The 21800-nt window shown below is 44.3% G+C and overlaps 1 protein-coding gene across 1 annotated transcript in view; it reads right to left on the reverse strand.

Annotated features, from left to right (window-relative positions):
- Positions 1–365: 365 nt before the first annotated feature.
- Positions 366–21800, reverse strand: part of CABLES1 (Cdk5 and Abl enzyme substrate 1) — a 72987-nt gene continuing 51552 nt past the window's right edge. Inside the window, exons 5-10 of the mRNA XM_074146623.1 lie at positions 17086–17185; positions 15435–15591; positions 14550–14653; positions 3211–3317; positions 2080–2287; positions 366–506 (exon numbers count right to left, since the gene is read on the reverse strand). Coding sequence (XP_074002724.1) covers positions 366–506; positions 2080–2287; positions 3211–3317; positions 14550–14653; positions 15435–15591; positions 17086–17185 — 817 coding nt within the window. The remainder of the gene's footprint in view (positions 507–2079; positions 2288–3210; positions 3318–14549; positions 14654–15434; positions 15592–17085; positions 17186–21800) is intronic.

Here is a 21800-nt window from a genome sequence, read left to right on the forward strand (position 1 = left end):
GTGGGCTTCCAGGGTTTGTGTGATGGAGAGAGAGGGGTGGTCATGGAGGCTGCCCTTCAAATCTCTGCCTACTTTTATAGCTGTAGTCCCCACAGGTAGGGTCAGTCGCCACCCAGTTTCAGCGCGTTAACCATTTACCAACAGCTCAGTCTTCACCTGCTCTGAGAAAGTAACGATACGTAAATTTGTCAAAGCTGAGAGTCTTAACGTCGATGCAGTGTTTCCTATAGGTTGCCGGAAAAACTGTACTGGGGAGAGAGCGAGCGAAATGTTAGGAGTCTGATTTTGCATTTCCAGTAGTAACTGTGGCTCAGGAGAGCCAAGTGGGAACAGTCGGGAGCCCCTTCCCCGCAGGGCAGCCAGCGCTAGGAGTTCTGCACCAAGCGTCTGTAGTGCGGCATCACTTCGTGCTCGGGAAGGTGGAGAGCAAACTCCAAGGCCACCAGCACCGGGAACTCGAAGGCGATCAGCTCTCGCCTGTTCAGCCGGAACTTCTCTTCCAGTTTCTGCAAGGACAACCGAGGGAAGAAAAAAAAAAATAAAAAAAAAGTCTTCACGAATGAGGATTTTGACTTTTTAGTGCTTTCTTACAGATGACGTTATTCAAGACACGCGTGCTGCTGTCATTAAACCTCTGCCCTGCTGGACTTGCACGGCTCTAGGTTTAGAAAATGAGAGCAGGATGAACTGGATGTACCGATTCCTGCTGTGAAGGTGAGCTTACAAAGCTCAGCCAGCCATGCTATTTCTGACATGTTTGTCATTTCACTCATTCCATCTCCAGCGGATACATCTTCTAATGATCATAGAGATTACCACTGCAGGAAGGGGAAAATCCTGGCTTCAAGCAAACACCAGAATCACTGGTGTAATGGGAGACGTGCATCTCGTAACTGCCCACAAACTTCCTGCGCTGCTTGAAATCACTAATTTTCCTTTCAGCATTAGACTCTGTTACAAAACCCTATTGGGGAAATTATTTATGCTACAATTAGATACATTTGATCTTAATACCTCAGAGGCAGAAGGTGTCATCTGCAACAACCATAAGAACAGTGAGTAACAGAAATTACTATCCTCAAGGGGGATGAGATGGGTTTCGTAGTTGGCTTTCTGCTGTAATGTCTAAACCTCCCATCTGCTCTGCTGCTTTCACTGGATTTGGACGCTACGAGTAGGCAACCAGCTGTTCAGGGATATTTCCCTCCCCATCCTTCTCTGCCCACAAAGGGTCTACAGAAAATTTCAACGTGTCTTAAGGATAGACCAATTTTTCCTGGTAGCAAGAGAGGCCAGATCTTCCAACTCCCGCTGGGTTGATTTTTTTTCTGGTTATTCGGAGAGCTTTCTAACAAACTGACTGTCCGCCCAGTTCTGTGACGGCAGCAGAAGGGCATGAGTCCAGTTGTGCCCCCCAGCCAAGTTTCCACGTCTCTTGAACTATGTGAGCTGTTGTAGCCAAGTACCCGGCCACCTGCCCTAACTTTCTGTAGCCTTAAATCAGATTGGTATCTCGGTGCTTGCAAACAGGTTACGGAATAACACTCTCTTCTGTTAACTCTTTCATATGGAGTGAGTGGAAGACCAAACACCTTACTCTACCAAAAAAAAACCCAGCTGGGCTGAGGTGTCCTAATGGGAACACCTCTTCAGGTTTTCTTGCCCGAAAGCTTAACTTGATGAAAGAAGTACAAACTTGGTAGTCTATTAGACTCCCTCTGAAATTAGTATCTGCATTTACCCCTCAAAGGAGAGCCCTTACTGACACTCTTGAAAACATAATTAAAAGCAAAATGAATTTCCTGAGGTTTAAGTTTTGACTTCTATTGACAGAATGGTGGTCAGATACCTCTCAAACCTCACAGTATCTGACACCAGGGTCTTCAATCACTCCAAATGAGCTTGACATTGATCACTAATACTTTCACATAAATGTATAACAAAAAAAAAAGGCATTTAGCTGGCTGTACAGCTGGAAACCTAGATGAGAGGGTGACTACTAACAAGAAGCCTTGCATAGACCACACCACACATTGGCACTTCATGTAGAAGGAACACTGGAAACGTATGGATACGTACATCTATAAGATGCTTGACTTCATGTTTTCTGAGGTCACTGCCAATTTTGGCAGCTAAAAGAACACAGGCTCCAGCACAAAGCTTTCTATTCTGCTTGTTCAGCTTCCCCTTGAGAGCGAGCTTCTCAAAGTAGACAAAGGCCATGGCCACTGTAGGCTCTTCAAAACCACATTCTTCTTGAGCAAGCTTGCGCATTTCTCTCTTCAAGCTGAGTAAAGAGACCAGACAAGTATGCTGTGAACTGTGCTTTGAAGCATTTCTCATCTCACCCTAAGAGCCATCCTTTCAGAGATTGGGTCAAATGGAGGGAAAAGAAAACATAATTTACATTAATTACATTACGTTAATTGCTCTGTTTTGGGGACACATTTCATGGCACATTTTGACCTCACTCTTTCCCCCCACTGCCCCCAGTAGATAGTTCTGTCAAACTATAAAAGCAACTGAAAAGCTTTGACGTTTTTAGTAACAATATTTCATCAGAGGTCTCAAGGTGCATACACTTTATTTAGTAACAACTAAGCTTGATTGTTCGTGCTCTATATGCAGCTTTGCTGCTGGTTATGGTTGGTCAAATCCAAACCGGCAGTCTTTCCATGTACCGCAGTATTGTCTGGATACAGAGCAACACGACTCGGTAGCCTTCTGGCCACTTCAGTCAAATGAAATTATCATTACTTCAGTGAAGCAATATGTCTAGCCTGCTACACTGGAAAGAGTGATGAAATACTACAACTTTGCTGTGAAGCCGACCACTTGTTTTCCTTCTGGCCGTGCTCCCTGGACAAGGCACAAAAGTCAGCATTTTAATTTCCTAAGCTAAGTGCCATAAGCTTAAAGATTCTGTTGTGCTATTTTTCTGGCTATTTTAGTATAACGCATGCCCAGATCGCATCCTCATCCCATTAGAAGCCGCATTTGACACCTGACCGGTGTGTGTTTGTACATTGCCCTCTCTTGTTTACTCAGCCCACCCAATCAAAGCAATCATCCGACTTATGCTGCACCTCTGCCAGTCGCTGCTCCTGGAAGATCAACCAGTGCTGTACTTCCCCTCATGTACAGCAGCAATTGCACCGAAACGTGAGACAGCTCCATCACGCTGCAGCCTTACCAAGCTTCGCAACATACCTTCTTATTTTACTGAGGGTTAACTTGATGTGAGGGAACTTCTCCTTAAAGGTCTCGTTCATGTCCTTCTTGAGATCTGATGGCTTCACGTAGTCTATGACTGTGGTCTGTAACACATGGTCAAGAGAGAATTTCTCTTTTAGTTGGTAACAAGATCACTCAATTCCCAAAAGCAAGGAATACCCAACAAATGCCAGTCAGTCCCAACGCTTTCAGGAGAGGGGAAAATCCAGTCTGAATTAAGGCAACAATTTGTTTGTGACTGCTCTGTCAGCACAAGTCACCTGAAATCTGAGATGACTGTTCAGCACATGCCCTGAACAACACAGACCTTATCAGGATCCTCCAAGTATTGCTAAAAGTGAGTTTAAGCTAAATGTGGGTAGGTAGATAAAACCTAGCTGAGAAGTCTCGTTAAACCAAAAAAAAAAAAAATCATCACAATATCTGATTTGATGACCCAATTTTATGTGCCTATTTCCATGTGGTTCTGAGACATATTGTGAATTTCTCTCAAATCAGTTCCTTAAAGGAAACGCTGGTACAGGTTCTTGGCTGCCACAGCATACATTTGTGATAAAGCAGGTAATTAGCCTACACAGCAGGTCATTCAGTAGAGTGCAAGACAGTAATGCTGTCATAAGTTAGGCAATAAGTGGACAAGAATACTGAGTTAGGACAACATTCAAAGTGTACGGTCTACTTCCTTTACATTGAGCTTGCTGTTCCTTTTTGTCACAACCTAAAGAGCTTCCCCAGGTAGCAGAGGGTCCTCCCGGCCAGTCCTGCAACGCCAGCGCTCGCATCTAGGGTTGTGCAGCACTTCTCCTGTTCCTTCAGTCTTCTTTCAGGATGCATTTTACCCAAATCCTTTGTGACCACTCACCTGGCCAAAAACCTACCAGCTGAACAACAAACCAACCTTCATTTTGGGGATGTATCAATTCTCTTCCTGGCTTTGGCTCTTCTGCCTCTCGGAGAGAAGCAGAGAAAAGCCCCAGCTTGGGCAGCCAAGGGACTGGTCCACCAAGCACCCAGCTCCCAGCCAGCTTCAAGCACGGGCAGTGGGAGAGCAGCAGTCTGCAGTGCAGTGCCTTCTGCTCCCAATAAAACAATTTTTCCCTTCTAATTTCTGTTTCTGATTAACCTATATTATGGCAAAGGGCTGTTAATGCTAAACAAGACGTGGAAAGAGGCACGCAAAACACCTGACACATGTTATGCCTTTATAGAAGATGGAGTCTCGCTATATTGAAATCCTCATGGGAATCTGAATTAACCAAAAAGACTGACTGCATATGCTTGCAGGCTTTTTTTCAATAATTAAAATGGTATATGGAAGGGCTTGGGGAGGAGAGAGTGTAATGGCTCTAGAGAGCAATCGGACAACTCTTGTTATCCGATCATGTTCTTGTCTGGAGCCAAAATGAGCACGAAGGGGAGCAAAACACACCTAGCTTTTCCTGCACTTCATTTAGGAGATATAGTACTGAAATAATGGATAATTATAGGATTTTAAAAGAAAGCAGAGCATTTGTTTCCCTGAATAGCACAGAGCAGTATTTGAGGTAAACATACTGTAATAGAGAGGAAAAAAACAACTTCTTGCCACAGGGTGTTGTTATGGTCATACACACATTTTAAAATGTGGGCCATTCTGCCATCTGATTTGCAATGTGAGAAGCATTATCTGGCCAGATAAATTGCTCCCCGCTACGTCCTGGCAGGTAATTCTGCTGGGCACGTCACGCAGAACAGTTGCCTGCCTGTCTTCCTAAATATAAATGCTTGTGAGCCCCCTCCAACACACTTAACCTGTTAGGCACCAGTCCAAATTTTACTCAGTAAAGGGGATAATTTATTAAGGAAACTCATCCCTGTTATGGAAAGCTGACAGTTATAAGAAGCCATCAAAAGGGAGAAAGCCACATCAACCCTCTTCAGCCACCCCTGCCGCCCTGCATGCGTACAGAGGAGCTCGAGCGCAGGTCTGGGCAGATGTTGCACTGCCACTGAGGTTAAAAACTCATACGCTGTCTTGACACTGAGGCAGGCAATGTTCTACCACACCTGAATAAAAGGAAGTGAGGAAAAGGCAGGAAGGAGAAACCTTGCCCTACCCAGGGTTGGAGGGAAAAGGCTTCAAGTGAACGCGTGGGTCCGCCTGGTTTTAATCTTGCTGAGTTTGGAAGGACATATGCATGTGCCCGTGTGGCCGTGGCTCTTTGTCACAGACAGCTTCTCCTGTGCTTCATCTCACCTAGCAGGGCTCAGCCCTCCAAAGCAGAATGAAGATCTTACCAATTACTCTTCTCCTTTTTTCCCTGGGAGGTCACTGCCTGCCTGCCTGCTCCTTGGTTTTGCTGCCAGAGGACCATCAGCAGGTTGGGTGCTTCTGACACACAGATATGCTGGGAGTTTTACATGTTTTTGAGAAGGTTCCTCTTAGTACTATTATATGAGGACCATTGAAACAAGCCACATAACATAACTGAGACTAGTGCCATCTGCTACTCACAGCAAATGAAGCATCGGTTCATGCTGCTATTACTTACAGAGTGAAGAGACACTGAGCACATAAAGGTTACCTGCTATTAAATCCAAAGATCATTTTAGTTATTACCAGCATTTTTTGGTTGTCTTGGGCAATCCTAGAAAGAGTGAGCTCGGTCCTACTGTGCAAAGCTACATGACACCTTATTTCATGCTTCACTGCAAACCTAACTGCCCGTTGTTTGCTCTCCATCACCACGGAGCTCCTTGGTTTTATCTTAATTATCTCCCTCAAAGTGATCATGGGCTTTTCTGGCAGACTTGCCTTTGGCTCTCTCCAGGTAATCATCTTCCCTCGCGCAGGGAAGGACGCAATCACGCAGGAACCTCGCCTGCCCGACAGAAACCACTTGGCAGCAGAGGGAGGGCCCGGCCATCCTCCAGTCTCAGCTGCCCAGAAATGATGCCAGAAATTAGCCCCGGTCTCTGCCACACAACAGCAGCCCCCCCCCGGGGTGCACCTTTCCTCACAACCTGTTTTACCTGGGACTCCTCCAGCCGACGGGAGATTTACCAGAATTCAGCTAAATTCTCTTTTGAAGGAGAAAAGCTCGCTTTTTAAAAATTTTATTTAAAGCAAAGCGCTCAAGAGGCTTGAGAATAAGCAGACTGCTTAAAACTGAAACCAGTAAGGAGGTACGGCTATTTTTAAACAGCGAGATTTGTCAATTTTGTCCTGTTGATAAGAATCTGCTCCCTCCCCCCCTCCCAACTCCGTATACTCCTGCTTCCTGCAAGACAACAGTCCCTATGATATAAATCACAATAATGAAATCCAGATGAAAGCTGGTGTGTGCTGGTTTTGATTCATGTAACAGGATAACGGCAGCATGTTTGAACACACTGGCTCCAAGGCAGCTGTCTCATCTTGTCAGTGCCACGCTGGAGAGCTCAGCTAACTGCCCTTATTCTCAAGAAAAGGAATTGTGCAACTTTATTTTTTTTCCCCCTGATTTTTATTTTCCCCAGCTGCTGCAGAAGCCCAGCTTTGAACAGTGGGGTGCTGTTTGCCCAGTTGGTGTCTATAGAAATGTGTGCGTGTGGGACCCTGCCCACCAGAGGTGGGCAGCAAAAAAAGAAATTAAAAAAAAAATTTAAAAAATCTGTTGATAGGTAATTTAAAAGCAATGCAGAATCAGCGTCTGTTGACTGACTGCATCGGTTACCCCTTCTAACTGTTTCTGACCAGGCACCCGAGCACCCCTCTCGCTCTCACACCGTAGCTGGCACACAGCACCCACAAGGCTCCAGAGAAACCCCAGTCCCTGACCCCGTTCCTGCCTGGGGCACCTCCTGTACCCCATGCTGCCCCTGCCCATGAGGGATGGAGCAGAGGAAACCTCTGGGGTAGCCCAGTGACCCCCAAGAGACCAGCTGGGATCTGACACGTGAGGGCTCTGACCTGATGTCATTCTTCGTTGCCGGCTCTCTGCTCAGTGTTTATGATTCTCTTCTCTGTTTTAAGCCATTTCATTGCGCTTGAGGTGCCCGTGAGTCCCAAACAAAGCAGACATGTTGAGAACAGAATAGAATGATAGAATTGTTTTGGTTGGAACAGATCTTTAAGATCACCAAGTCCAACCATTAACCTAGCACTGCCAAGTCCACCACTGAACCATGTCCCTAAGCACCACATCTACACGTCATCTCCAGGGATGGTGACTCAACCACTTTCCCTGGGCAGCCTGTTCCAATGCTTGACAACCCTTTTGGTGAAGAAATTTGTCCTAATATCCAATCTAAATCCCCTGGTGCAACTTGAGGCCACTTCCTCTTGACCTATCGCTTGTTACTTGGGAGAAGAGAACGACTCCCACCTCTCTACAACCTCCATTCAGGTAGTTGTAGAGAGCGATAAGGTCTCCCCTCAGCCTCCTTTTCTCCAGGCTAAACTAGATGAGGGGTTGGACTAGATGATCTCCAGAGCTCCCTTCCAACCCCATATCATTCTGTGATTCTGTAAAAGCCTAAACAACCCCAGTTCCCTCAGCCTCTCCTCATAAAACTTACTCTCCAGACCCCTCACCAGCTTCATTGCCCTTCTCTGGACCCACTCCAGCACCTCAATGTCTTTTTTGTGGTAAGGGGCCCAAAAACGGACACAGTACTTGAGGTGGGGCCTCACCAGTGCCGAGTTCAGGGGCATGATCACCTCCCGAGTCCTACTCACCACGCTGTTCCTGATACAGGCCAGGATGCTGTTGGCTTTCTTGGCCACCTGGGCACACTGCTGGCTCATGTTCAGGCAGCTGTTTGTAAAGAGCATCAATTTTTGTCTATCTGGAACAATTCTGGTATTGCCCATGTAGAAGCATGGTTCAGCAGTGATGTCCCAAATTTTATGAAGGGTTTGCAAATATTTACCTAAAAGGAGCACAGCTTTTTTCTATCCAAATGTGTTTTCTAATACATAATGTTACTCCCTAGCAGGCAGGCACTCTACACTCCCAGAGCTGTCAGACACACGAGCAAGGCACTGGGAACTACCAAACTGTCTCTCTCATACTCTAATCTCGAATGTTTGTAACTTGTGTCATCCAGAAACGTCTGTCTTGTTTCTCACAGCTTATTTGCACAAAACACATTTCACTTCAGTATTCAGCAATACTCCTTCGTGAGCTCTGTTCATGTCCTCTGTATACAAATCTGTGTGTGTATATTTTAGTTTGGCGATGGAAGTTGCACAAGACAAATGAAAGCCTTGATATATGGTAGCTGACAGATGCCTGGACACCATAACGAATGCTTGGGCTGAAATCTGTCCTCTGCACACTTTCTGCATGGCTGGCAGTTTTGAACTTGGAGGTTAGCTTGTGTGTTATTCACAAGCGTTTTCAAGCAGCTGCTTTCTCACTGGAAAGCTGTATATATAGTTTCATAAATATGGGAGGAGGGAGGATGCCTGAAATGGTTGGAAAGACTGGCAAGATGAAATATTTTTGAAAATAAATCCTCTTTGGCACATTACCAGTAAAAGATGATCTAGCCTTGGATGCCTCTATCTCCCGCTTAAGAAGGATAAAATCAGAATAAAATAGGTGAATAACATGAAAGATGTATATATAGGCTCTCTTCAGCTGTCATTACTGTGTATCCCTGATAAATCTACTTCACAGAGAGCAGACGGAAGACTGATACCTTTAACAGAATTTCGGTAGGTCAATGGTAAGTTCTCAACCACATAAGAAATGAAAAGAAGTCCATGACTCTGCACTGCCTGGCTACCTTAACGTGTACCACAGGTGACCAGCTATGTAGCTATGAACTGGCAGTAACCTAATTCATACACTTACTGAAGTATGCAAGCTGAAGATGCATACATATGGGAAATCCTGATAGAGCAGAGGCTTAAAATGGTGATGGAAAATGCAAGTGATACCTTATTTATAATTAAAAAAATCCCCAACCAAAAAAAAAAAGGAAAAGGAAGACTAAAAGAAGATATTCCTGTTGTTAGAAAGTTATTAAATTCAAGTATCTTAAACTGAAAGATTTTGAATTTTACAAAGCAAATAATCTCAAAGCTGCCTCTTTGAATTAAAGTACATGGAAGGACGCCAGTTTATTTTATTTGGTTAACACACTGGAATCATTCTCAATTAATGCAGCGTGTCATTACTACAAAATAGTTGTTTATTGGAGTCTCAGCCAAATATAGCATCAAATGCATAGAGCACAGGGCTTAAATGGGAATATGTACACCACCCCTGTGATCCTCTGCTCCCTGAGACTTTTGGGTACAAGGTCAGCAGCTGATTAAAAAGCAGTCTGGAGATGCTTAATTTACAGCTACGGAAGCAGCTCGAAGAATAGGGTGACGGCACTGAAGGACGCTGGCTGTAGCGGAGTATTCCTGACCTTGATGCTCCTTGTGAAAGACGGAACGGGGGAGCGAGAGACCAAATTATCATTCGGCGCTACATTATCATGCAGGGCTTTTGTTAGACTAAGCGGCCAGGGCAGCAAGCAGTTCTAATTTTAAAATCACATCGGAGGACTAATATTTAATAACGCAGCCTGGCTGTGCTCGACAGTGGTACCTGGCAAACGCAGGCTGACGGTCAGCCCGCTGTAAGAGCACTGCAGAATTTTGCGACGTGCTTTTTTATGAGCTGTGTAGAGATGCCTCATGGGCTGCCCAGGGAGGTGGTTGAGTCACCATCCTTGGATGAGTTTAAGAGTCGTTTAGATGTGGTGTTGGGGGATATGGTGTAGGGAAAAACTTTACTGTAGAGTAGGGTTGATGGTTGGACTCGATGATCCCAAGGGTCTTTTCCAATCTGAATGATTCTATGATTCTATGATGCCAATGTATTTTGACATCATTAAACCAATACGCTGAAATTGTAGTTAAGTACCCAAACCAATTTCCAAGCACATCCCTTGGGCGCGGATGGATGGATATTGCAGGGATGTTGTTACAGAAGGGTCACTCAAAGTCAAGATGCTACTGATACAGTCTTTTCTTCTTTTGCTGCACATTTTGGCAGTGCAAAGCAGCCACCTGAAGATGTTCCCGTGTTTGTGTGTTACCAACAAAAGCAGGTCAGTGGAGGCCAGCCGCATGCCCAGTGAGGGATGATCAGAGGGCTGGAGTACCTCTCCTATGAGGACAGGCTGGGAGAGTTGGGGTTATTCAGCCTGGAGAAGAGAAGGTTCCAGGGAGACCTTATAACAGCCTTCCAGTACCTGAAGGGAGCCTACAGGAGAGATGTGGAGGGACTCTTTATCAGGGAGTGGAGTGATGGGACGAGGGGTAATGGTTTTAAACTGAAAGAGGGGAAATTTAGATTAGATATTGGGAAGAAATTCTTTACTGTGAGGGTGGTGAGGCACTGGAGAAGGTTGCCCAGAGAAGTTGTGGACGCCCCATCCCTGGAAGTGTTCAAGGCCAGGCTGGATGGGGCTTTGAGCAACCTGCTCTACTGGAGGTGTCCCTGCCCATGGCAGGGGGGTTGGAACTCGGTGACCTTTAAGGTCCCTTCCAACCCAAACCATTCTATGATTCTATAATTCTGTAATTCTCCTTCTACAGGGAAGGAGTTCGTTTCCACTGGCAAGACCGCAGGGAGGCACCAATGAGTTTGGATGTACCCTAGTCAATGTGAGACTCTAGCACAGAAATTACTGCTCCGTCTGGTAGATAAAGTTCCCATTCTAGAGAGATTTACGAATCTGCAAGAATTCCTGTTTTAGCAGTATCAGCCAGGAAGACATCTGTTAACTGTGACATGATGTTTCCCTCTTCCCCCCTCCACCCCCCAGCATGAAATTCTTCTACTTCTTACTGTTTATGTTGCGGTAGCGGTTGTAGACTCTCCTATGAAGCCAACATAAAGCAAAATAATTTCTCTGGGGTAGACCAGAATTTAAATATGACTAACACAATTAATAGAAGCTGTAGATTTTGTATTGGTTAACTATTGAAGCTGCCTTTTCAGAATCATCCCCTGACAGGCTGTTTGTGGGTATTACTTTTAGAGACGCGACAGGGAAGTGCATACCCTTTCAAGCTAGGAACTTTGCTGTAAAAAAAGACCAAACAGAAAGCACTTCTCCTTCCCCACGGCTATCTTCAAGGAGGAAGCTCAGCTACCCCTTGAAAACAGCTGAGGACTTGCAGTTAGAAATCCTCTGCAAGTCAGGACTAATTCAGCCCAGTAAAGGTACAAGACTGCTAAAATCAGTCAGTGATGACAAACTCAGGCTCCCCAAGAATGGAGGGAACCGCATGTTGCATCGGCTCAAGTGCTGACTGCACGTATTTCAGAGGAAAATCCAAGCAGGTCCACACACTTTGCCTGTCCATTGCCCCGGGATAGAGCCTGCAGTGTCTACTGACGCAGCATTCACATGGACGGAGTTTCACCGGCCTGCGAAGAGAGATCCTGGCCTGCAAAGCACGAGCCGGGCTCCCAGGAGCAATACCAGTGTGTGTAGCCCCATCCCGCAGCCCAGCATCCAGCCTCCCGTCACCCGCACCGCCATGCGTTCCCATTCCCCTCGCACACCTTCCCCCCATTAATTGCTCCGACATCCATACGGGGCGGGAGGATGCTGGGGCGGGGGGGGGTTGAGGGCGGAAATATCTACAAGCTCGCAGCTGCCAAGCATTAATGCTAAATGCTGGCCGAGTAATGAAACTTTAATTACAAGCCGCAGCTCTCCTCACACAGCGGAATGTTGGGCGCTGACAGCAGAGCTGCTCTCAGCTGCTCCGGCACTTGCGAGAGGCAGTTAATTACTGCTATATTCCGCTCAGGACCAGAGACTGGTTTCAATCCGCGTGCAGCAGCTCCACAGCTCCGCGGTCGCTTGGCGGAGGTCTGTCGATACCGCGATGGCTGTGCACGGTCAGGAAAAAACCCGCAGGTTCCTCGCTGGCCTCAGACTGCAATTTGCTTTAATTGCAGCATACACTGGTTTTTATATTTGGGGAAGAAAATGACTTGAAATTACAGCCTGTTGTGCTCCTGTTCACGCTGACGTGAACTGCAGGGAGGGGGGGTGCCAGCCGAGTCTGGAAAGTCTAATACGGATGTGAGTAAAGTCTCCTATGGAGCCAATATGGCCCTATATTCACCAGCTCCCCCTCCTCACCCACAGCCTGAGTTGCAAAATCCTACTTAACCTGCAAGCTCCCGGGACACTCCGGCACTACCTTTTCCTCCTTCTTGCAGCTGAAGGAAGCACCAGCCCCTTGTGAAATCTTTCAGCCGAGCCCTGAAGAGCAACCGCCCACTCTTTGGTTTCTCGCAAAGCTGTGCAGCTCCTGCTTGGCATCACAGCTATGCTGCTTCGACCAGGGCCGGGCAAGACCCTTGGACAAGTAAGCTCTTGGCACGTGCCAGTTATTCCCACCAAGAAAAGAAACACAGCACCTAACGTCCTTCAGCCCTTTCTTAGATTAGCACCTGCTTTCAGAGAGGGAGACGCGACTGCTGCAGACCCTCGGGCAGTGCTGAAGAAGTGACGGCTGGAAGGCAAATTCAGGCAAACCCCCCCCCAAAACATGAAATAAGACATTTTGCCAGACACAGTAGTAGTGGGAGTTAAACTCCTAGAAAAGACGAAAAGGCAGGGAGACCCTAGTCAATGCAGATATATTCTAGCCAAATAATGATTTTGAAGTTAACAATTGCCCTAGAAGTCCATTTGTCACCTTTAAAGCATCTAATCATACCTCTGTCACAGTGGAAATCCCCAGCCAGCTCCGTATTGCAACAAAAGTACCTCAAAATGCTGTGGTTAACCAGCACATGGAAAAGAAGGGCATGGAACACCCGCTCCTGGGCAGAGACCTCCCCTGACCTATTCTGGCTGTCCTGACCACGTCCCTCTCAACACCAAGTCGAAAAGGGATCAAAGACCTCAGGTGGTCCTAGAGGACTCAGATTGCCTGGCACACATTCGCAGCCCGAGGACGGCTGGAAACGCAACCGTGACTGCGAGAGCGATGTTCGCTATCGGCGCCAGTTAACAACGTCCTTCCGTTTGAGGGATGACAGTTCCCTGTCCGTGACAGTAACCATATCGAAACCTAACAAATATTTTTCCACCCAGAAGTAGCTGCTGTGAAAGGCTGACACTTTGTGGGTTGGCAGCCAAAAAATAACTTGCCAACCCTAAAAGTTGGCTGAAAACTAAACCCTAAAAACTGGCTGAAAGTAAGCAGAGGGCATATTGAACTTCCCACTGGAAAACAGCACAAATGCCGAGCTCAGAGCTCAATCAAGCCTTTCTGTGCAACAGGCAGAACTCTCTTGCCAGCGAGGAGTTAAGCTTCAGACTACAAGGAACAGGTAAAATCCATTTATTTTGAAGAAGGCGCACCCAAGAGCCCGATTATCAAATAAAGACCAGGGTGAGGGGCAGAAAAGAACCTACAAAGATCTTTACATATGTTAGTAGTTTATTAAATCATACCTCTGTTCCAAGTTAAGTGAGGGCATGGATGACACTTTAGACATCAGTGTTTCAAATCCTATCCTATTTGTATATGAGTACTAGATCACCACTTAAAAAAAAAAACACACAAAAAAACCAAAGAAGCTTTTTCCTGCTGCCTACTACTACTTTGGATGTATAATTCAGATACGTGCTCACACACCTATGACAAGCACCGCATCTTGCAGCCGTTCTGCCAAAATAGCACACCAGTCGACAGACTTGGTGCGACCGAAAAGAAGGCTACAGAAGTCTCTCAGCAGAGGAAACACTGCGTCAGAGCACAGGTCGAGGAAGAGTTATGCGACTGTATTGTTATGGGTTTGGATATAGCGAAAAATACACTGCCTCTGCTCATAATTGCTGCAATTAAAGAAGGACTATCCCATGGTGAAATACATACCTGGGAAACAAAGGCTCTACTAGACACCAAAGCGCTGTTCCAAGGAGTGAATGATAAGCATCAAAACACAATGCAGCTTCATGATTTTGGAAAAACCCTAATGGGCATCCTCCTATTTTGTAATACATGCCAATTAGAGGAAGTATAAATTCTCCTCTGAATGCGAGAGAATGAATGCATTGTTCCAACAAGCCTTTCATCTACAGCATTTATGAAATACAGCGGTAATAAAAGCGTTCAGTTTTTTAATACCTCTGCGAGTTTGTTTTTACATGTCCCGGTAAGTGTCATTTAGAACAAAGCATTCCAAACAGCTGTTATTAGTAGATTAAAAAAAAAAATAATCTTCTTAAAATATGGCCAAATGTAACCTCACCCTTCAAAATATTGTTACCAAAACTTATCTGTGCTACACTTAATTTTGCGTATCACTTACCATATATGAAGGAAATATTAAAACCCGCTTATGTTTGCCACATGGCCATTGGGGATCATCTAAAAGATTTGGGTCGTATTCAACAAAGTCTCCAAGGTCGCTACCTATAAAACAATGGTAAATATAAGAAAGGAATTCATTACATCAAGAAATCTGGACTTAACAGAAGTGGCACAGATAATGAACAAGATGGTCTTCATGAAAGATTTCTGAAAGAATCGAAAGATTTCTCTAAATCTTGAAAACTCTAGTATTTCAATACTAATACAATTTGCAAAGATACAGAGGACCTACAGCTTACAAATTACCTGGTAAATACGAATTTAGGGCTTACAGAACTGTGAAATTATATGAAGCTCCACAATAACGATTATTCCCAGCAACAAGTTTTCATCTGTTTATGTGGATATTTTGATTTGTTTCATTAAACGTGCCAAAGTATCTTAAGCATATAGTGCTTTGGCTTATGTTTTGTGCCTGGTTCTGTAAACACAGCCCTTTTCAGCCTAATAAAGGTCACGAGGATGATTTACACCTTCAGCTTATGACTACTGTGTTGCCACTGTAAATTTTCCATAGCAAAGGAAGGCAACGATGGGCCTGATGCAGGAGGAACAAACAATGCTGGTGACAGGAGGAGGCTTGCCGTGTGCCATCAGGGACAGGCAATACAACCAGCAGCCTTGTTTATTTAACTTGTCACCACCCGCAAGCCAGCTTTGCTAAATAAACATGGGACGAGCTGTTTTACCCATGACATGAGACTGTATTTTGCTTAATTTAAGCAAAAAGGGGGACTAAAACATGACATATGTCTGTCCTTCACAATACCTGCCTATCAGCAGGGTACCCAAGGATATTCAAACAAGCTTCTTGAGAAGTTACCTGCATCAATGCTCCCCTGGGTGCTGTTAGCTCTTGCCAAAGAAAGGCTACGATGGCTTGCATTGCGAAATTGGGAGAAGGATGAGGTGGAGTCTATTGTGTTCCTCCGAGTTCCCAGAGCATTGGTGGGAAATAGGAACTGTGTATAAGAAACCGTCTAAAAAGAAAGTCAGAATGGACAGACAGTTACTATCAGCCCAGCTCAGCCACAGCGGGATGCCTTCGGTGCATCCCAATTGGAAGCAAGAGAAGCCAAATTAGCGGAGGATTTTCTGGATTTAATAGTTAGGCACAGATGAATAAACACCAGTCACCTACATTTGCTTCAGTGCTGTCGGTTTATTCATGCAAAAAAAAAAACTTTTGCAAAGGCATTAATTCTTCAACAAAACAAACCCACAAACACACACACACAAGCTCTCATACACTGGATTTACAAAATCCTACTCAAGGGTCAGATTTAAAAATATGTCAGTTTGGTTGGTTTTTTTTATTTTCAGTGGGCTTTCTCTGTAGCAGGTTTCAGCTGCTTCTTTCCTGAAACAGCATCATCTATATGCGTCCCTCAGCACGGAGCAGCCAGAGGCAAATCACTTGAACGTTGCTAAACTTAAGCACTTTCTCCGGTATTTTTGTCCTTTAGGATTTTGTCTGGCAGAGTCTTATTGGTGTCATAAGTGAGCTACCAGCTTACAGGAATGGTTGCGGGATATCATTTACTACGTCCTAACACGGACTAAGTGTGAATGAACAACTTGTGACAAAATTATTTTTAGAGCGTACCAATCCTCTGCTTTCACCCTTGGCTTTGCTTCTCGTAAGTTTGCTTTCCAAAAAAATAACATTATATTGAAGAAATAAAAAAAAAAAGAGTCTCAGACTCTAGACTGGTTTACGAGGAGGTCAGAACAGGTATCAAATAAATCATGTGAGCTTTCCTTTATTTATAAGCAGACAGATCGTCCTCAGGAATTTACAGCCTGTGGTCTGGCCTGGCACCTGGTTAGGTGAGCACACCATGTGTAGCAGCCTTGACCTAGTGCCTTTAAAGCCATAAATGACTCGGTAAACTGAACTGTAGAAAGTAAATCAGGCTTTCAGGAAAAAATGTTTTAATTTATGATTAAAATTGTCTCTCCTCTATATACTTGTTTAAAATGGATCACTTTCCCCACAGACTCATAATTGCTTATTCTATTCAAGTGAATACACTCTTGGATTTTGAAATACTCATCAGAGTTGTACTACTGTCTTCCCGCTCTTTGGAAAAAATATACTGTTAAGCAGAATTTATTTTATTAAATAAGACCGAGAACAAACAGAATTACAGCTTACAAGTCTCACCAGAAATTCTTTTGAAGCTTCTGACAATATACTCTGCAGTGATACCTCCCGTTAGAGCCAGGGGAAGGCTGCGTGATTCAGTAATGCTTTACAGACTCAGACGTTGCCACAGGCAGATTTCTTCAAGGAAACAGAGTTGTTTGCATTGACAGCTTGGGCAGTCCTGATTTTCAGTTTGCACATACTGTGCTTTAACTATTGTGTTACACTGCACATTATAATTTATTTCTGTATCTGTGCTTGTTATTAGTTACACAATTTTTTTCCCCTTATTACAAAAATCTAACAGGAACTGAAGCATCCCCACCTTCCCATCCGCTCCGAGCTCCACACCTTCAAGACCAATTATCTCTTTGAGACACACTCCAGTAGAATGGCACTGGCGTCCACCATCCAGCTTCATATCCCTGGGGAACAGAAACCAGAGCAGAAACAGCCCTTAATATACACACCTTGTTTACCTTCCACCACCCCATACTGAAATGAGGTACATCAGCATTAATCCAAACATGCCAATGCAAAGCATAGATCAACTTCTCCTATAGGCAGCACTTGTGTTGTCTAAAATACATTACAGAAAAATGCAGGTTGCACCTCATACCCCACCTACGATGTCGAGCAAGGTTCCCCATCATTGGGTGCCTCTGACAGAATCTGGCACTAGAAAGGAACTGTAAATCATATACACTTCAGGTGAGATCCAACAATGTAGCCTGAACACTTGACTGCCACGCATCCAGCAGACGAACACTCCCAGAGTACATACCCACCTCCCCCTACGCCGCCGAGCAGAGGTAATTGCCTGTGAAAGTCTGCGGGAGGGATTCCTGCCCCCCTGAGCGCAGGAGAATGTCCAAAGCTCAGTGACCCTCCTGCTGGAGGCCGGCAGGAGAAACCCAGATGGACACTTGGGGATCTACTTTAGGAGGACTGACCCGTTTGCCATCTTACAGTTGGAGTTAGGTGAGACGCCCGAGACAAACAGGCTGTATCCTGTGCTTTAGCCTCACAATCAAAATATGAGTGAAGGTAAAAAAGACTATGAGCAAATTTATGCTCCGCAAATAACAGCTGTATACAACTCCAGAGTGTTTATCTCACAATATTTTCCTGGTTGGAAATTATTTCCGCTGAGGTCCAAGCGTGTACTTAAAAATCTGTGTGGGAAAGATGCTGACACTGAGGCAGGGAGAAGCCCTGCAGGCTCCTCACACGATTGCAGGGCTGGACTTTGCCTCTGCACACCCTGCTTCCTCGTCTTCCCTTTCCAACCTGTCACTCATGTTATTTCTCTGAAACACGACAATCAGTGAGTCCCCAGTAAATCATGATCCTTAGACGTGTTGGATTTTTCCAGCAGTGTCTGCTGGAAAACATAACTCCTGTGACAAAGGAAAAGACTGTATCAAGTTTCTAATCCCAACAAAGTCCTCTTAGTTTCTTGATTGGGGTTCATTTAGCACAGTGTCACATCGTCATTCTTGTTTCCTGATATCGTGTTACTGAGGGGCTGGACAAGTAATTATGTAAAAATAACCCTCTGTCAGAGGCATGGGATTAGCCTCTCTGCTCCTGTGCAGAATGTACTTAAAGGAACTATTTCTCATAGAGATAAATACCGAATAGTAATCATTTCAGCAGGTCTTATCTAAGAAACAAGTACACATTTTGAAGAAGCCCCCCACCCCAAAAATGAGAACAAAAATCTAAATTATCTGAAATAATATAAGAACAGTTCAGTTTCCTTCACTCAAAACCTTACAGACGCAGAGTAAGGAATAATGTCACAACAACTCTGAAAACAAGTCATGGAGAAATTTCTCCATGCAATTAATATACATGAATAGATAACTCCGTAATTCATCAAATGAGAATCTGGTACCCTTTGAAGAATCAGAAGAGCAGCAGCTCTGGGGACTGAAAAGAAATCAGTGCTCTTGGAGCAGGGATCAGAGTCAGCTGGCAAGTGTGAGCAACTGATGCCTGGACATTAGCTGAAGACTGATGGACATTAACACCTTCATTTTGCCCATCTTTCTGATGTTTCTCAAGAAGACTCTATTTTCAGGCCCAACACTGCAGTTACTATCCCTTGTCCTGAGTAGCAAGGGCTACTTAGGGTTTCCTGCTCCTCTACATTTGCTCTATATTTCTAGGCCGTATATAACTGCTTGTGTTGTAAAACAGAGTAATAAAATATTACTGTTTGGAGAGAAACCTGCTCATAAAGCAGAATTAAACTCCCTCTCTTGAGGAAAATCAGAACTAAACAATGCACAGTGTAAATGGAAAGGCTCATCCTAGCTTGTGCACATCCTCCTCTCACTGGTAAAAGACCTCCATGAACACTAAATATGAAATCCCTAGATGACTTTACCTTATCCTTTTTGAGTTCCTTCTTATTACAACCAACATCAAGCTAGTCAAGTCTTTGTAGGACAACCCTTCATTTTTCCCTCCCTCCTATTACAGACAAGTAAATTCACAAATGCCCCAGCAAGCCCAGGGGCTGCCACCCTGCTGCTGGAGGAGCCTCAGGACAGCTGCTTCTTCCCCACACTCCTAAAATCCCAAAAGCAACTAGGAAAGACCTGGGGGACGCCTCAGCTTTGCCCTCTGCAAACAAGCCATGTCTGGGGAACAGTCAGGATGGTTGTTTGGATAGAGCCCCCCGCACCAGTGCTGCCAACCATCGCCACCAAGTTCTTCGGGACACGTGCCCTAGCACAGCACCACCATCAATGGGCCCTGCGGTGCAGGAGCATATGGAGGATAGGCACTTTATATTAAAAAAATATAATCGAACTTTCACTGTGTTTAAGTTATTTAGATCACCAATGGGACTGAGGAACTGCACAAGCCAATATCCAGTAGTAAAGGTGCTTGCAAAATGTGGAGTAGGAAAGATAGTCCTTACTGAAGAGGCTTTTAAGTGAAGAAAACTTCCTTCCTCCTATTCCTCATTTTTGATTTTTCTGTTCCATTTTCCAAAAGTGCTTTTTAACAAAGTTTTCAAGGGATTTAAGCAGACAGGGAAAAGCAAAAATAAATCATGTGAATTTAATTTTACTACCTTCACTTTATTTGGGCAGGGAAAGCTTGAGGAAATGCGAAGATCAGGGATGATATTTCCTTAGCAGGCAAAAAAAACAGATGCCAGTTTCTGACGAAGTTTGGGAAGTTACTCTGATTTACATCAATGTCAAGTTCTACATGTTGTATTCGTGCATACCATTTCCAGAAAGCTGAGCAGTGTTATAAACTACACTCAAAACTAAGCATATTGTTTTAGTTATCCAGGACTGCGGAAAAAAATCGACAGTTTCTCCACCTAAAAGAGTTCAGAGATTTTCTTGCAACAGTACCAAGTGACTGGGGATCCCAAATTCTTTGTGGGACAGTGAAAAGTTTTACTGAACAGGTAGATGAGAATCAAAACAGGAAATCTCACCCTATCTTTTATTAGTCAGGCCAGGATTAACAGAATATAAATTGGATGCTATTACCTTTGGAAGTATAACATTTCTTTAATGAATCAAATGTTACGCTTTGACGTGATCTACAAAGCCCCATGCAAGACCCCTGCTGGGCACTTGCTCTTTAAATGACAGCAACAGTTGAACACTTTAACCTGTGAATAATTTAGGAGTCTATTAAATATTAAGTAGATTTCTAGATACATGAAAAAGCCTTCTGCTTACTGCAAAAAGGAATCTGATAATTGTTATTTAGCGAGGTAAGCCTTTTGTGTCTATATTTTATGCTTAGTGGTTCCTGACTGTTAAGATTTATTCTAAAAGTGAAGGTGGTTTGTGAGACATCAAGAAAAGATACTGTTCTTATCCATCACTGTAAATAATTTCTACTTATCGTCTCTGTTTATAGGGACAAGGACAATGACAGCTTTGGAAAAGACACGCTGCCAGCCAGCCCGGCAGCAGATCTCCCACTGCCTGAGACTGCCTGCTTTAATTGATCAAGAGCTTTCAGATCCTAATTGCCATTAGTGTTGCTAGAACAACAACTCCAGAGGCAATTTGCAGGGAGAGGAGGTGAAAAAGCTCTTGGAAAGGTGGCTCTAATGGGCCAGTATCCTTTTTCTCTCTCCAAACATATTCAGGTGTCAGCACCTCAGCTCTTGTCCTGATGTTTTGCCCGACACCGAGTAAAAGTTCAAAATTTAAACCTGTTAGTTTCTGCAGATTCCTTGCTTAATTTCAATCTAAGGTAAACAGAGAAAGGTAAAATCTAAGGTAAAGAGAGAAACTCAGAAAAATGAGCAATGGTGGCTCTATAAAATTCATACATGAGATGATTAGTTTTGAAATGTCCTATTGTGGGAAAAAAAACCCAGATTTATGTGTCTTTCTGTAAAGCTAATATGCACTTGTTTTTGGTTTTTTGTTCAATTTGGGAAAAACAGGGAAAATGGGCAATGGTAAAGAAATGGAGGAATATTTCAGTTTCCCTATTACCAGTTAAAAACAGTTAGTTATTCTTCCCCAGGCCTACGAAATGATAAATGCTCAGGAAAAGCATTCAAGATTGATGACTTAATCAAAATTGCCTCACATACAAAAATCTGTTGGGGAAAAATAGCAAGGACCTTGGTAACAAATCTGAAGAACGTAACAGAGTATCCTGCTTTGCTGTGTGCTTATTGCTACTATCCTTAGGGCAATTTAGATGCTCTCATATCTCCTGTATGTATTCCCCTGTTTTCCACACTCACTGCACTGCTTGTTACCTGACCTGCCAAATAACTGACAGCGGGCGTGCAGCGTGCAAGGCGATCTCACCTAAATGCTTCTTTTAGCCTCATTTCGCAAACTACTTTCTTACCCAGTTTAAACACTGAAGACGAACAAAGACACCAGAGTTTAGGTAACGAAGGCCGCCGGGAATGCCGGGCCTATGGACTCATTGATCGTTGTGGCTACATGTTATTTGGGTTGATGGTACCAAAAACCTCTTGCTCTCAGCATCATTGAACTTACTAGTGTTCTGGCCAGCATTTAGTTA

This window comes from Numenius arquata, chromosome 4 (assembly GCF_964106895.1).
Source record: "Numenius arquata chromosome 4, bNumArq3.hap1.1, whole genome shotgun sequence".
Lineage (NCBI taxonomy): Eukaryota > Metazoa > Chordata > Aves > Charadriiformes > Scolopacidae > Numenius > Numenius arquata.